General features: G+C 34.0%; 1 protein-coding gene across 3 annotated transcripts in view; it reads right to left on the bottom strand.

The window, feature by feature from the left end:
* The window catches only part of LOC124405487 (serine/threonine-protein kinase tricornered), a 118,487-nt gene that overhangs the window by 70,645 nt on the left and 30,913 nt on the right, over positions 1-16,929 (bottom strand). The window contains exon 1 of one of the 3 annotated variants that reach the window (XM_046880409.1): positions 15,715-16,149. The exons of 1 other annotated variant lie outside the window; for it this stretch is intronic. In XM_046880409.1, the coding sequence (XP_046736365.1) occupies positions 15,715-16,111 (397 nt within the window). In that variant the 5' untranslated portion in view covers positions 16,112-16,149. Of the gene's footprint in view, positions 1-15,714; positions 16,150-16,929 lie in introns of those variants that run through there. One more of the 3 variants, XM_046880410.1, reaches the window with a different exon arrangement.

Below are 16,929 nucleotides of genomic sequence, written 5' to 3'. Positions count from 1 at the left end.
CTGCATTGTACGACACTGTGTATATATATATATATATATACCTACGTACATACATACGTACATAGAAAGAAGATTTGTCAGCTCCGTCTGAAAATTCTAAATTCTATCAAGAAAGGCAATTTATATGTACCTGAGAATATAAAGAAGTTAACTTTTTCTCATGGGATATACTATAAATAATATAATTAATACGGTGAATTTTCATATTTTGTTGAGAATATGCATATCAATTTTCAGAAAGCACGGATAGATAAATCGCTTGAAACCCAATAGAATTACGTTACCGGTGTGCATATAAGTATAATTTGAAGATGTTTCTTCCGGCCAAAGTGAAGCGGAAGTGAAATTTATCCGGTTCATTGTATTCCAAGCTTACAGTCTAGAATTCCACCCTGACGCGTTCTAGTGACGAAGAATAAAAGGCACTTCATCGCTTCCGTGGACCGTTCGACAGCTATCTCTTAGCACTTCCGGTTAATCGATTCCGTATCACGTCCGACGTATCCGAATCCACGGTACATAGAATTACCGTCCAAAACAGCAGATATAACCGATGATTTTATTCGCTGGCAGAGTTTTCTTTGTCCTTCTTTTTTATTTATTGATTACTTTTCTTTTTAAGTAAATATAAAGTGTACTGGGTCCGAGAAATTGAGCAAAATTACTTATATGATTTGTGATCACTTACCAACTTTCCATCGGAGATTTACGACGGAAATTCCGACACGCTTTAGGTAACTTCGTGCAGCCTAGTGCCATGATTTGACAATATTAAAACGAAATGAAAATTTCGAAGATGATTATAGAATCGCGTATCTACCTGTCAAAACTGTGTCGGAATTTGTAAGGAAACTTAATATGTCCAAGCTCACCTGAAACATAAAAAAGAAATGGTGGAATTAATGCTCTGCATCTTCACTCTGCGGGCTTAAATATATAACATTGTGGGTACAATATTAAAATAATGATAATATTACAGAAGTATATATCCTTTTGACTATTAAAGGGTTAGGCACACTTGCAAGGCCAAAAAAATACGTTTTTGAAACTTTTTTTTGGGACAGTTTTCATTATTCATTGATCGACGATTATTTAAACAATATTCTCTTGTACTTGACAGCGAGATTTTATAAAAATTTAATTTTTTGACAAAGTGGCGGATGTTCAAAGTGAAAAATGTTGTTTTTCTTTTTTTCACTAAAAAAATTGTTCATTTCTCGGTTCTATAAAAGAAAATAAAGTGAAAATTCAAAATTTTTCACCTTTATCCGCACCTACGTTGATTTCTGTAAGACAGATAGTAAACGCGATCGGATCTTCTCTTCAATTCGTTGGCATAATTTTAAGATACAATTATCAGACGATTATGATAAATGAAAATCTTATAATACGAAGAGAAGAGAAGAGAAGCGAAAAGAAAAAATGCCTACTTTTAACGATTTGCGAATTAAACGGCGCGAGGGGATATCAACTGATAATGAGTTTGAAAGAAAATTGAAAGTCTCGCGATGTATAAAATAACTCGTACAATATAAATATATATAGATATATGTATTGTGTTATATCACACAAACACGTCGGTAATTAGGCTAATTGTTAATTATCTCAAGACCATCGGGACGTACGATTACATCGCGGTGTTTCTGTGCTTGAATTTTTCAAAACTTTTCCTCATTTCTCCGCCGCGTGGTGGATAATAAAGAAAAAAAGAAAGAGAGTGACGTGACGGGAGGTGGATCGACTCGGTGTCTATACATATATACGTATTACTTGCGCACTTATATTTATATTCATATACATGAAAAATTAAAGACAAAGGTTTCGTAGGCGTATAATGCAACACGAGCTGCAATTTACTTTAGAGAAACAAATTCACCCGACCAAAACATGCGGCAATAATCATTCTATTATACATACATACGTCGCAATATAAGACAACAATTGCAATACAAATAAACAAGTAAGTAAATAAATGAATAAAAAAAATGGGATTCGAAGTGGAAAATTGTTGTTGTTTTTTTTTCTCTCTCTCTCTCTATTTTCTTCCTTTTTACCATCGTGACAAATTAATGGAAAATTAATTAGAGCGCAGTATAATCGTATTTATGCGTACCTATATATATACACTCACGAGTGATGTAAAATATTGGCAATTTTTATTCTAACCGTTGGAATTTCCATGAATAAAATTTATTTCCAAATAAGTTTCAATAATTTTTCAACAGTTTATCCTAACCCTGAATAAAGGATTGAGAAGGTATTCGTTTTTGCCACATTTTTCACTCGTTGTATAAAACCGAGGCAACTTTGAATTGATCGTAAGACGTATAATAATGAATAATGGCTGTTGACTTTAGAGGATAAATATCAACCTTTCATTATAGGCGATTATATTATGCGGACGTCGTTAGGACTGAAGTAAGCTGATTTTGCAACGCGTTTGTAGATGTGCAATTTGAAGGCAGACGTATACATATACGCAAGCTTAAAGCCTCCGAGTAAACATTCGATGCAATTAACGCTTGCTCTGTAAGCTTTTTCGCCAAACCTACACTTGCATACATATATATGTATAATAGATAAATGTGTGTATACCTGACACACACATCCACGTATGTAAATGAAACGTGTGAATGAGTTTGTTTGAAGCGTGCAAAGTACGCGTATAATAAGAATAGGATGATCTATTTTTGGAGAGGAGACATTCGTTTCATTAATCCCCCTTCTAGCAGCTGATCCAGCTAATTTTCACCAAACATTTATAATATATTTATTCCTATACGCTAATTATACATCGTCGTCGAGACTTGACCCCCACGTTTCTTCTTCCCTGTAGACGTTATAACCTATAACGCATCCTTGAACTATACGTTGCCTTAAGCAGTTTTATTTCAGAACAGGAATAGTCAATATTGCATTAAAAAAAAAAGAGAGAAGATTAAAGAAAATCCGCAAATTTTGAAAATGTTTTACAACTTTATTTATTTCTTTATTTATTGACTTTTTTTTGTTCTTTTCTGATGGTGTATCGATGATCAACGACGTGCTCTGTATTTGATAAATGTTATAGATTTTTATCCCGTAAGCGGATATGTATTGATAATCGCAAACAGTTGCTATACCTCATGAGTCACGGAAGATGTTTATCGATAAAGTTTATCTATCACCACATGCACAGAATTCAGTTTATATAGTTTAACGGTGAAATATTGAGGTATAATATACATATAATGCGTTTGTTATTCGTTTAAGAAATTTTAATTAAAATTAATTACTTTAAACAAAAGTTGAAAATAAATAATTATATTTTGTTATTGACATTTTTGATCGAGAGAGTGCGGTAAAATTAAAACAACAGAAGTACATTTCTTTTTTACATCGAGGTACGAATTATTCCTCATCCTGTCCTGATTAACTAACAATAAATTTAATTTAAGATGAATGATAATATTATCTTGATCCACGGTGTAGGTATTGTGTTCGCGAATTAATGGCTGCACAATGCACATATGGCGGATTGCTGTTGCAATATATATGTATACGAGTAGGTATATATAAATATATATATGCTGAAGAGGAAACGAATAAACGCTGACATTTACCTCCCGAGGTCAATGATACTTTGCGCTTTCGCACGAATTAACATTGTTATAATATCATACGAGGACATGCCGAATGTGAAATGAACTTCACCCGATTGAATTTCAATATCGCATTTCGCAGACGCGAGAGTAATCGAATATAAAAATTAACAAAAAGCAGCCACCCAATCAGACTGAATTAAAAAAAAGTCGACGATTTTGTTTTTCAAAATTCAAGTTGCAAATATTGTTCGAAATGACAAAAATAAAATGCTGTCCAAGTTTCAGCTGTTAACATTAATATTTAGAAGTGCATTGTCGCGATTTTCTATTTCATTTACCGACCTTAAATACCTTTACAGAACCTTAAATAACTTTTGAAGAAGTATATTGATCATAAATTGTTAAGAGACCTTTTTTCTAGAGCGTTCAATTCCCTAGAAAAATACGTTTTGGTCTTATCAGTACACTAATGTGTTGATGAGTTATAAAAATTCTAAAATTTAAAACAAATTTTTCTTATTTCATTTAAATGGAAAATAAAAAATCGCGATGAAGCACCTATAAATATTAATTATTAAGAACAGTATTTTCGACTTGAATTTTTAAAAAACAAAACAGTCGACATTCTTGAAACAGTCTAAATTATAAATATTACACACACACACACACACACACACACACACACACACACACACACACACACACACACACACACACACACACACACACACACACACACACACACACACACACACACACACACACACGCACGCACGCACGCACATAATTTGAAACCAGAAATCTTAGTCCTAACCCATGCATCGTTAATTAATTCTCAGTGTTTGAATTAAATATTCTTCGATGCGTAAAAGGTGAATGCAAACGTCACAAAATGGTACACGTAGTATATCAGAGAGGTATACAGATTGACATACGTGCGTTAATTGAACAAGGGGGATAAGCAAACAACGCGGTAAAGTGCTCGTGAAAAAATTTACGATCCAAAGCTGCAGCATCAACACACGTATACGCACGAAGTAGTGATAGGTGGGTTAAAAACAAAAAAAAGTCTTAAATTCAAACACGGATCCAACTGAAAATAGCAATGATTATTACGAGGATTATAATGATAACATTTTTTTTTTCTTTTCTCTTTTTTAAAATATCAAAACCGATGATAAATTACACCAACTTCGACATTAATTTTCAGGGTTATACAGATAATATTATACAATTTCTAGACGACGACGGAACGATGACAAATAATTTACGACAGCCGAGTTGTGGGTTTGTATTTTTGACGTGGTTAATTGCAAAGTGCAAAAATATACGCTTCATACCGTACTGCGACGTACGTAGTTAGTTTTTTCCTTTTTTTTTCAGGCTTCTCTCTTTTCTCTTCTTTTCTTTTCTTTCACAAGTAAAGGAATTTCCGTGCGTAGGATGGGACGGATGTTTTAAAAATACAATGGAGGAAAAAAAAAAAAGTAATGCTCTCGTACGAAACGTCAGAGTTTCAAACGATCCTTCCTTCAATACTGTATAATAACTGTATAAATATTCTTATTTTAAATTACATTTGTATAGGAAAATATTTTTACGTAGAGCCTTGATAATTATTATCGGTATACTTATATTATGCCCACGTGTTCTTGATATAACTAACCAGTAGGTATACGTAACGATTAGTATACGGGAAAAAAAAGAAAAAAGAAAAAGAAATACCGCGATAAAAAATATACGCCTAATTGAACTGCAACCGCGTTTACATTGCGATAAAATTAGAAATAAAATATTAAAAAATTAAGTCTAGCTCGTATAATGCTTGAATCTCTAACGATCTCGTTACATTGGTGCTGTTTTCTCAATTACAACGTCTGAAACGTCAGAAAAACGGGATTTTGAAATTCGAAAATATGTAAAAAAAAAATTGTAGATAACGAGACTCGGTTTTCCCTGACATTTTTCCAGTTCTAGCAAGTTACTGAAACCTAAATCGTTCAGCTTATTGACTATATATTCGATTTAAATTCGATCCGAGTAAAAAAAAAAAAAATATAATGCCCAAACAAAGTGAATTTAGGCCAATTTTCTATTTTCGAAATATAAAAGTAAATTTGTCACGTCAAAAAAATCATTTCCAATTCACGTAAGTAAAAGCAACAAAATATTAAAATTAAAATGATTATTTTGAAAATTTAGAACATCTTTAAAAAAGTTTAATTCCCAAAATCTAAATAAATTTTCCGTTTTTTTTTTTTAATATATTACTCAAATTTAAACGATCCTACAGTTACGAAATAACAATTTTCCCTGTAAACGAACCTTTACATGTATATAAACGTTACGAACTTCACTCTCTTGAAATCGACCGCAGCACCCCCTTAACCGAAACTATCGATGGGTAATCCTGACAACGTTATCGAAGCAAGGATCTGAAGGAAGGAATGGTACGAAAAATTATTTTCTCCAATTGAAAAGCGAAATACACGTTAATGTCATAGAATTATGTGAACAAATACGAGGTACAACGACTTCAGGTATGCGCCCGGCTTCAAGTCATGCCTGTAATACCTTGCGAAACGGTGTTTATTACGCAACAACTTTCGATCCTTACGGTTAGTAGGCGAGTCGTTTTAGCCCGAACGACCATCAGTGGGTTTTCGGCTCCTCGCTTATTCCACTACTGCAGTTTCTCTAGTACCTACACACACACATTACGCACAAGATGTGTACCGAATAATTACTACGCTGCGTAAGTTCCTTGTCGCAGGAATTTTTTCCTTTTTCTTCAATTATCCACAGCTGTATGTATCAAGAAACGCCTGAAGGTTTTCAGTACCTTCCTCAAGGTTTTGTGTCTTCGAATAGATTCAGAGAAAGAAAAGAAAAATTCCTCCACGTAGAAAGGATATCCTTTTGATATTAAAAAAATCTTTTTCCTATTATACAGAGTGTTTTTTCATTTCTTTCTTTCATTATTTTTCTTTAACTCCTGACGCATATGACGTACAATCAGGCTGCATTATGTTCCTTGCAACGTGTTGCAAGTCCGGCGAACTTGAATAAAACTGCAACAACTATACCGTCAGGTGTGCAACGTGCGTATTTCAGACGTATTTTTACATTCTTTTATTACAACAATATGTTCTCGAGGGTATTAAGTATAAAGAGATGGAGAAAAGAGACGCGGTAAATACGAAACCAAGAGGTGGAAACGCAGAAGAAGAAGAAGAAGAAGAAGTAGAAGAAGAATCCTGTGACCGTTATTCGTCATCGCCGTTAGTCGATCCATGCTGTTGTTCAATAAATAATTAACGGGTATTAGTCGAGAAAAAGAATTTCATCGGTTTGATTGAAAAGAGAATCAATAATTTAGCATTCATCGAGATATTTATTTATTATATTAAAATTAAGTTATCGTAGTGACTAGACGTCTGGGTTTTGAACACGTCATTTGCACGCCGACAAGAAGAAGTGCATTTAGATCTGAAATGCGATTAGCTCGAAACATATATATATATATATATATATATATATATATATACAATATACATACCTCAACGTGCAATTAACCTGATCGATATACATAAGCTGCTTAAGATCAAGAACGATTTAGAGCAGTTAAGCATAGATACTGCAGGGTTAATGCTCGGCGCAATCGTTAACACCGTCTATATCTACATTGTGGAATTTGTTCAGTCTATATTCTTCATTTTATCGATTTTATAAACAAGATAGGAATAACAGATGATAAATTGATAATTGCAAAGCGTTTATTTGATTGCTCAGAGCCAATAAGAAGAGATTTCACAGAAATCAATTAATCGAAAGAAGCACGTCGATTGCCACAAAACTTCTGTATATATAACAATTTAATAACGATGCGATAATATTCTTTAGCGAAACAGATGCCTAATTACACGATTATTGACAAAAAAAGTGAAAAAAAAAAAAAAAAAAAGACCAAGCGTAAAAATTTTGTTTCTGCGATCATTGTAAATTCGAAATGGTATAACGCAAAATCGTAAAACAGACAAATAGGAAAATGCAGTTCGGTTTTATCCTCATAATTTTATAAAAATATCGACGGTTCGAGGTATTTGACAAAATTTTGATTTTCATACTTCAGAAGCTATCTTGTTCGAATTAAGATTAGAACGATTCCTAATGTAGGGGGGAAAATTTTGTTAATTGACAATTTACAAAACGATTCTGTCCTTCTGTTTATCCATCATATACAGAGACAATGCTAGCAAGTTTCTCACCTGGAGAATAAATACTGCGGAATTAAAAAGAGGAAGAAACACGTGACCAATGAGTGAGATATAGTTACGACCGAAGTCATAACGGATCACTCGATCATACACGTAATATCTGCGATAATAATTTCAGTATCTAAGTATCTGAATACATCATCATACTATGTGCCTTACACTCTACTCGCTCATTTTGCAGGCACGTATTACATACACGCATTTTAATCCCGTAACAACAGATTACATGAATTAATAATATGCGCAACTTTATACGGAAATCATGTAAGCAGTTCCATAAACAATTTTCACTCGATTCATTTTATATCGTTTCTAATTTATTATTTATTTTTTTATTATTATTTTCTCTGATGTTCGTTAAACAGCAAAAAAAAAAAAAAAACACACACACACACACACAAAATGAACAACAACTGAAACAAAATGTGATATAAATATGTCATGCAAATGTATTTCGGATTCCGTATAATCAATCATGGCGTGTATAGGTGCGTTGATATTTCAGCATATATTCGTACCGCGAAGACAGTTTCGTGACCCGATTATTGCAGCACGGAATCTGATGTTTATTCAGCAGTTAATCGTGAGAGAGTGTGTACAAATAAAAGGTATAATAGTGGCGGTGAGGTTAGCTTCATTTCCGGTCAGAATATCACCACCTACCGCTTGAGCGAGTGCAAACACACAACTTACATTTCATTGCGTTACATATTATAATCGTACAGGTATACCAATACATGCATTGCACATGCACGTATAATTAATTATTTTTCTGTTCAGAGTGGCTGTTTTTTTTTTCTTTTTGTTTTTTTTTGTTCCCCCAAACATTGAATCAATTATAATTATACGTATATCCGTATACTTAAAATATTAAAATTCGAGTTAAGATTGGCCTGATTTCAAAGCCTCCGCGCAACCGAATCACTCGAGAAAAAAGATAAGGAACCAGCTGGCGATAACGGTGATTGCATTTAAACGTTTTTGGAATGACCTATACATACGACCTATGACGAAAGACTTTTTTCCTCAATCTTTATATACACACGTCAAAACCGGGGTAACAGGAAAGCGCAATTTTAGGTTAACATCTTGGCCTAGAAATCGTTCGTTCGCTATCGTAAAAACTTTTATTTTCAATTCTACTATAATATAATGAATTTATAATACACGGAGTGATTGCGCCAGATAGATTTAATGTCGTCTGCAGAGTGCCACGGTTATCGGTAATTCAACGTTCAAAATTAAACTCTACACGTGTAATAATTAACGTACAGTTAAAGTTTTCCGATTACCCCTATATATAAAAGCGAGAAATCTATACACTGAGTGAAAAACAGTCGTTGAATGAATTATAAGTGCGGTTACAGACGGCTAAATGAATATCCATTAGCGTCAATTCAAGATCCCCGTCGGTCTAACAAAATGTTTAGTTGAACTATTTGAATGAACTGATAGTGTTTTGATTTTTTTTTTTTTTTTTTTTTTTTTTTTTTTTATCAACAGATCTTGAATTGACACAAATAAATATTCTGTGTGACAAAAATGAAAATTTAGTCTGTAAGAAAATTCATTGATTATAAACGGATTAAATACCAATGAAATCGACTTTTCGTCGTCGGGGGAATCGTTCCCGGTTAAATTGGGAAAAAAAGACAAAAAAAAAAAAAATAAAATAAAAACTCCAATCCTCGTTAAAAATTCGGAATGAAATATTTTTAGAACAATATTTGTGAAGAATTTCATACCATTGTCAAGTAAACTATGGTCATACCGTATTCCGTCCACACATCTATTACATTATACTTATACTTATAATACATATAGGTACGAGTAAAACGCCGTGCATAAAAAGTGCAGCTCACTGCCTACATGGAGAGACCTACTATACCTACATAAGAAGGAAGGTATAAGAAATTTAGTTGTTGAAACGATCCTCATTATTCATTTTCAACGGACATTTTTCAACATTATTGAAAAAATTGTAACGTTTACCTGCAGGTTCACACGTATTATAATGTGTGTAGGTATATAACGTCTGTGTGTGTATGTGTGTGTGTGTGTGGATGGGTGGGTGGGTGGGTGGGTGGGTGTGCAAAGATGTGTATGTACGTACATTGTAAACAGTTTCGACACAAGTGGAGTTGTCGCAAAGGAAAACAGCTAACAAAACCAACGAATAAACGAATAAACGAATCAACGAACGAACGAACGAAATCAAATGTCTAATTCACGTTTCGTCACTCGGCTGACCTACTTGTGCACTCTGCACCAAGTCACAAGCACACACACACACACACACACACACACGAATTGTTCGTCGCGATGTTATATGTTTTGTTTTTTTCTTCTTTTCTTTTTTTTTTTTTTTTTTACTTTTCTCTCTTCTTTCTTATACCATGTATAAATATAATGTAAAAACAGGCGCCATGCGCCAGCGATTCAAAGCTGAGTGCCTGGGCGATACGACGATGTTTAAACCGAGGTTTGAACAAAGAAAGTTTATAAAAATGTAAAAAACGGTACTTCGCCGTTACGATAGCGCTCAGTGATATATACCTATGTATTTTTTATTTCAATGAAAGTATTGATCCCATTAAGATAATGTTCTTTTCAACGTATATTATATATATATATATATATATATATATATATATATATCATACATTTCGTTCATAATTAGTTTTGCCAAAAGACTTCTGTTTTCTCATATTTTTACACGACGAACAATTACTTTACTGTTTCACATATCGTGAACGAATCAAGTCGTAGCAATTAATCTTCATGAACTTGTTACTGTAATAATTATAGACTGAAATAAATACTCAACAATTAAGTTTTATGATTGAATGATTAAACCATCATGTATGGTACAAAGAGAAGAGAGCAAAAAAAAAAACAAAAAAAAAACTGTATATAAGAGCAAAAAAAAAACGAGGAGGCAGAAAAGACTGATTATAACTGCTGCACGGAATAAGAAAATTCGATCATCAATTAGTATTATATAATAATCACTATTATTGTTGCTGTTGTTATTACTGTTTTTTTTATTATACCGAGGAGAAAATGAGCAATAATAATTTTACGACTATTTAGGCGTGACGAGAAAAATGAAGGCGACAACGTTATTGTATATATATATATATATATATTAATATAATAATAAATCGAGATGTGATTACGATTGTAAAAAGCGAGTGAGGTATAACAGCGCAGCGCTGCTGCATTGCGCAGAGCCGGTCGTAAAAACCGGACCACCATTAAGCGTGCAGGTAGGTATAAACGTGTACAAGTACTCGCATACCGAGGAAAGATTAAGAGCGGTGTCTAAAAGTAGTTTAAAAGCCAAAAATGGCGGCAACACGGTCCCTCGACCTATATAAAACGCCGCCTGGTTGTCTGCCAACCTACTTGCCGCTTGTATTTACGAGACGCGTGCAATGATGTTGTTATCCCTAATGCAAGTGCAAAAATTTGCAGCACACGCTGCAGATCAAAGTGTATACCTAAACGAGTGATTCGAGCAAATAATATCGAGAGTATTATCGTGTATTTGGGGATTAAAAAAAATAATCTGCGAGGTTCTATCGTATCATCACTTAAAAAGTTTGTTTAGATTGAAAGAAAGATTCTGTAAAAAATAAGATGAGCGTTCTACGTTATGTGGAATAACTGGAGACTTAATATCGCAAGACTGGATCTTCCTGGTGATGTAAAAATCGATATGATAATTTCTTTAAGCAATAAAGAAAAAAATCATTCACGATTCTCAATAAATTGTGTATAAAAGTGAAAAATCAACTGAACGTGATCTTCCACATAAGGTATAACGTTCATCTTTAGCCAGAACCTTTTTTTGGCTTTAAGAACGAAGAGAAAGAAGGAGAGAAAGAGAATGGAATAGTTTATTATACTACATAAAAAAATAAAATTGAACTAAAAAAGAGAGTGAAAAAGAAAAAAACGAGTCAAGAGTTGGATCAGAGCTTCCTGCATTAATCTCGGCAGACTTTAGAGTCGCACAGTGTAGTTGACTTCTATACATGAATTACACATTGTTATGTGTCGCGAGACGGAGGATGCTAAGAGATAAGGAACGGGTTGTGGCAGTATAACGATACACGGTAGATACTACAATCCTGCGTAGTGCACCACATGCAGTAAGATAACGGAGACTTGGTTTGAGCACACAAATGTAAAATACGGCCATATGTGCCCTACAATTAGATTACAAGAAATTTTCCTCACTTCTAAAACACGGTTGGAAAGTAGTTCGCTGTCCTGAGATTCTCGACGTTTCAAAATCAGGTAGGTATTACCGACGTTAAATTCTTTCATCATCACCATTCGCGTTCAAATCAGAGACTAGATTTGCATACGTGGAGTACGTTTACATTTTCAATCTTTTATCGATAATTCTATTCAAAAAAAACCTTCGCAAAAACTCAGCGATGATCGCGAAAATAGCACAAGTGTAACGATTTATGTTCATGTAGAAAAAATCGTTACTCCACGCCTTTAAAAGATTCATTAAATCATTATAAATTCAACTTTTAAAAATTCATACTAAAATTGCGTAATAATCCTTATCTATCCCTGAAATTTCGTCAAATTTCGTAACCTAACAAACAATCAGCCTCATGATTCACGACCGTTCCAACATCTGTTCTAAAAAATTTCCCAAGAGTAGAGAGTAAAAAAAAGTTTCCAGAGTTGCGGGAACGCCTTCCGATGTGTGAATGTATACGGGTATAATAATGTCAGGGAATACGTGAAAGAGAGGGAATGGCAGGGGGGGGGGGGGGGGGGGGGGGGAGTTTAAAAGGACCGGGACCGGGAGGCGACGTCTATACCTATAGAAGAGGGATGCCGAGGGCCTTCGGTGAAAGAAGGCGCCAGGTAAGCGTTTCCGAGAACGGTGGAACAACGAACAGCTGATCCTGCAGGAGCGACGGGTTCGGCTTCGCGAGCTACGACGAGAGCCCTTCCCGAAAAGGATCGTTCCCGGTTTCGTGACGTCGTCAAAAGTTGAGGGGGTGGGGGTGGGGGGGTGGGGGAACGTTGGAAAACTCTTGGCGAGACTCTTCATCCGAGGCAAGTGGATGATCTACTTTAGTTTCTCAGTCTTATTTCCTCCCTGTTTCTCCGCAGTTTGTTCTTTTACTCGATCAACCCTTTCAACGTCTCGACGGAGACGACGGAAGAAATTAACTATACAATCGTATTGAAGTTTGGTGACGTTATCGAAACGATTTTACGATTTTGTAATTGCCTGAAGATCATGAAGCCGTATAAATGAAATAAAACAGATTCATTTTTCGATAACTTTGTTCATTAAAAATCATTGTAAAATTAAGAAAGTTCTGTTTCTTTTTTTTTTTTACAAATGTTTCGATACGGTAACGTTATTAATTTCAACCTGGTACAACTGTACAGCGGATCAAAAAAATGCTTTTCCTTAGATATTACCGTGAAAAAGAAAAGAACAACAAAAAGAAAATTCCTGAAAATTATTTTCCTTACTTACACTTGTACGTTTACGGTTCGATTGAATGGAGGAAGAAGAGGACAAAAAAAAAGACACAGAAAGAATAAAATTGCCATCTGGCATTCATAAGGAACTGGGTTATCTGGGTTGCTACTTCAACATCACCGGGATAAGCTATCTCGTGTATATATAATAAGTTTGATTGACAGAGAGGCAGATATGTGTGTGCGTAAAAGAATTCGATATCGTGTCCAGATTTGACCAAACCGCGATTCTCGAAGTTTGGTCTTTACGATCGATAATTTTTTTCATAACGATATTATTATTATTATTATGATTTATACAGAAAGTAAATTCAATTCCTACTTTCTCTCTTTCTTTGTTATTTATACTTTTTCTAATATCAACAACGTCCACGTATGATCATAATTTACGCGCGAAAAAAAAAAAAATAAAAAACAAAAAGAAAACTATGTATAAATTTAATCGTTTGGTGGAAATCGATCGAAAAATTTTTACAACTATTATAGTTATAAAACAAATTGGCCATAAAATACCGTACGTACGGTATAAAGTATAAAGTTACAGAAGCCATTGCAAAATAAAAAGAAACAAAATGCATATGAATGTGCTTGTAATAATAATAATAACAATATTAATAACAGTATCGTTGTCGCGAACGTTGTAACACCTGACCACACGTCAAAACTCACGTGATTCCTGCAGAAACAGCAATCCGCCTGGCTTTACGTGCAAAGTATTATTCGCGAGGCGTATTTTCACAATGAATAATCCTCTTCGGCACCACCGAAGAACAAACCAACGAACGATGCGTCGCGTCGTCGTTCACCCGGTCGATCGACCTTAGTTATATTAATACACCAGCTATCGTTCACTAATCTTCATCGTATACCTTCATCGTTAATTACTACGCACACGCGTTACTTTCTTTTTCAATTTTTTTCATCCCTTTTTTATTTATAATACATATATAAGATATTATATGAGATATAAATTTGTGCAGAGTTTCGATATTGAATGGGTATGAATTTTTTGGTGGCTTGTGGTGATGACCGTTGTGCACAGAAAACAGAACACAAAATACAAAAGCAAAAAGAAAAATAGGGCTTGGATCGAAAAAGAAAAAGAAAAAGAAAAAGAAAGAAAGAAAGAAATTAGCTAACAGCGAATCGTATGCAGGTGTATAAACTGAGATGCAGATTCTTAAAAAGTCTCATCGATCAAAGAATTAATGAGAGTTGCAAATATTGAGAAAGTCACGATGATTGTACACTTGATTGAAGTCAACGCTCGGCGTAAGAAGATATTACGCAACTTGATTGAATAAAATTGTCGAAAGAATGATTGCCGACGTTAAATCTAAATCAGGCTGAAGTCTGCAACGTTATTGTGATGAACGTGTATGGAAAAAGTCGTTACTTTGCAGCTTTAGGATTAATTGTAATTTAGTAAATAGTTAATACAGCATTAACAAAATCAAATAAAATTTTTCTTTTTCTTTTTAAAGGTATCCCTTGACCATTATTAGGTTGATTCTCTTTGTTTTTGGAACTTTTTCAAAATTTTTCAGAGACTTGGAATTTCAATAATATTGATTTAAAATAAATAAATAAATTTTTACCCAACTTTCAATATACATAATATATGATGTATATTCCGACGTGGTTGGACTAAGTATTTTCAAAAACTCTACAAGTGTAAAAAATCAATCAGCATTAATGCTACTACTTGATAAAAAATATTAGTAAAAGTAGTAGACTTTTATTAATAAGTAAAAGACTTTTTTGCAAAAAAATTTCTCCTACGACGAAATATATATTAAAAATTGTAGTAAAAACGTGTGTATTTTGAAATGGCAAACTTTTAACGTCGCTAATTACGAATCTGTAATCATATTTTGAAAATTCAGTATATATATCTAATCCAATCAACGACCCCAAAAATCCCTGCACACAACACTTTTTTCCTACCGAATTCGATAAAATTCGAAACTTCCGTCCACCGCATTGAATCCCCCGTATTAAATTTTTTTTCAAATCCGATTTCAAATTCGTTTCCGCGTCCATCAAAACCATAGATAACTATCTCGTTATAAAAATTGACTCAGCAGAATAACGTGTGACTCAAAGGATTAGCGTCGAGATAAGAGACTATTCATTCAATTATTTATATTTATTTATTTGAAAGAAATCTAGCGGCGAAGGAGGGTGGAAGGGGCGGGGCGAGTGGGCGTCGTACGTTTGATTCGCTAGTTCATAAATTTCCAAAATAAAGAGAGAGAGATAGAGAGAGAGATAGAGAGAGAGAGTATGAAATCGCTTGAATGCAGGCTTAAGACGATTTGTACCTGATTTACCGTTGGGCGGTTGTCCAAGGCGACTGAACCACTTGAGAAATCTCCTGGCCGTGGTTGCTGCCGGTGGTCTGCAGCCCTCGAGGATCATAACGCCGTTGTTGTTGTTGTTGCCCGTGGTTTTATCGTTGTGCGAATCGTTGTTCCTACAGGCGTACGGCGACATCCAGGCGGTGGTTGTACTCTGTATGGTACCACCCTTGACCGTGGTGATAGAACTGCTGATTTTAGGAGGAGGGTGCAAAACCCAGTCTTCCGACGCGACTGGCATTTGGTTTTCTTTTCTATCTTTATTTCTCGCTCGCTTCTTATCGCTAGCGAACAAAAACGACGACGACGACGACGACGACGACGACGAGTTGAAGACGAAACCGCAGAGTAGAAAGGTCATTCAAAACACCTTATTCCCGAAACACTTATACTCGAGCCTTGAGATCGAAGGTATACCTATTATAAGAATGAAACATGTGCCAATGTCAATCGTTCGATAAATCTCTCCCACGTCTTTTTTATTTAACTATTTATTTTTACTTTATTTTATACGTTCCTGTGTTTTTATTTGTTTGTTTTTGTTTTTGTTTTTTTTTTTTTTTTTTTTGTAGTTTTGTAGTTTTATACGAAGCGTACAACACTTTTATTATAATTTAGCTTGTTTATCACTGGTTTTGTTTCTGTTTCCGTTTTCTTATTCTTCTACTTCTTATCACTCTTTTACACAAGCACTCGGAAAAATTGTAGGTATTTTTATTGGGTTTAGTTCACCTATACGTTAAATATAATTACATGTTTTTTTCTCGTTATATTATATATATATATATATATATATATATACATATACTATATATTTTTTTCTTATCTTCTCTCTTCCACGTCAATCACGCACCGAGTGTTTTAATAGAAAATCGAGGGTTTTGAATTTTGGTTGTAAAATATATTACGTAAAATATAATCACTGTACAGATGCGAGTGAATAAAATATAATTTACACTGCCAAACGCGTCCAGCGCGTATTTGAAGGAGAAAATAAAATCAATCAATCAATTATTATTATTATTATTATTATTATTAAACAGCACGTGCGTATTATATAGACAACGTAAATGTGCGTATTTGTATATATTATAGGTATTTTTCTCACTCTGGAAAAAAAACTAACTTTTACACCGTCTCTGCACGACGATTATCAAGTATAATAGATATTAATAAAGT

This window comes from Diprion similis, chromosome 4 (assembly GCF_021155765.1).
Source record: "Diprion similis isolate iyDipSimi1 chromosome 4, iyDipSimi1.1, whole genome shotgun sequence".
NCBI lineage: Eukaryota > Metazoa > Arthropoda > Insecta > Hymenoptera > Diprionidae > Diprion > Diprion similis.
The sequence above is the reverse complement of the archived record's forward strand: the minus strand, read 5'-3'. Positions and strand labels throughout refer to the sequence as shown.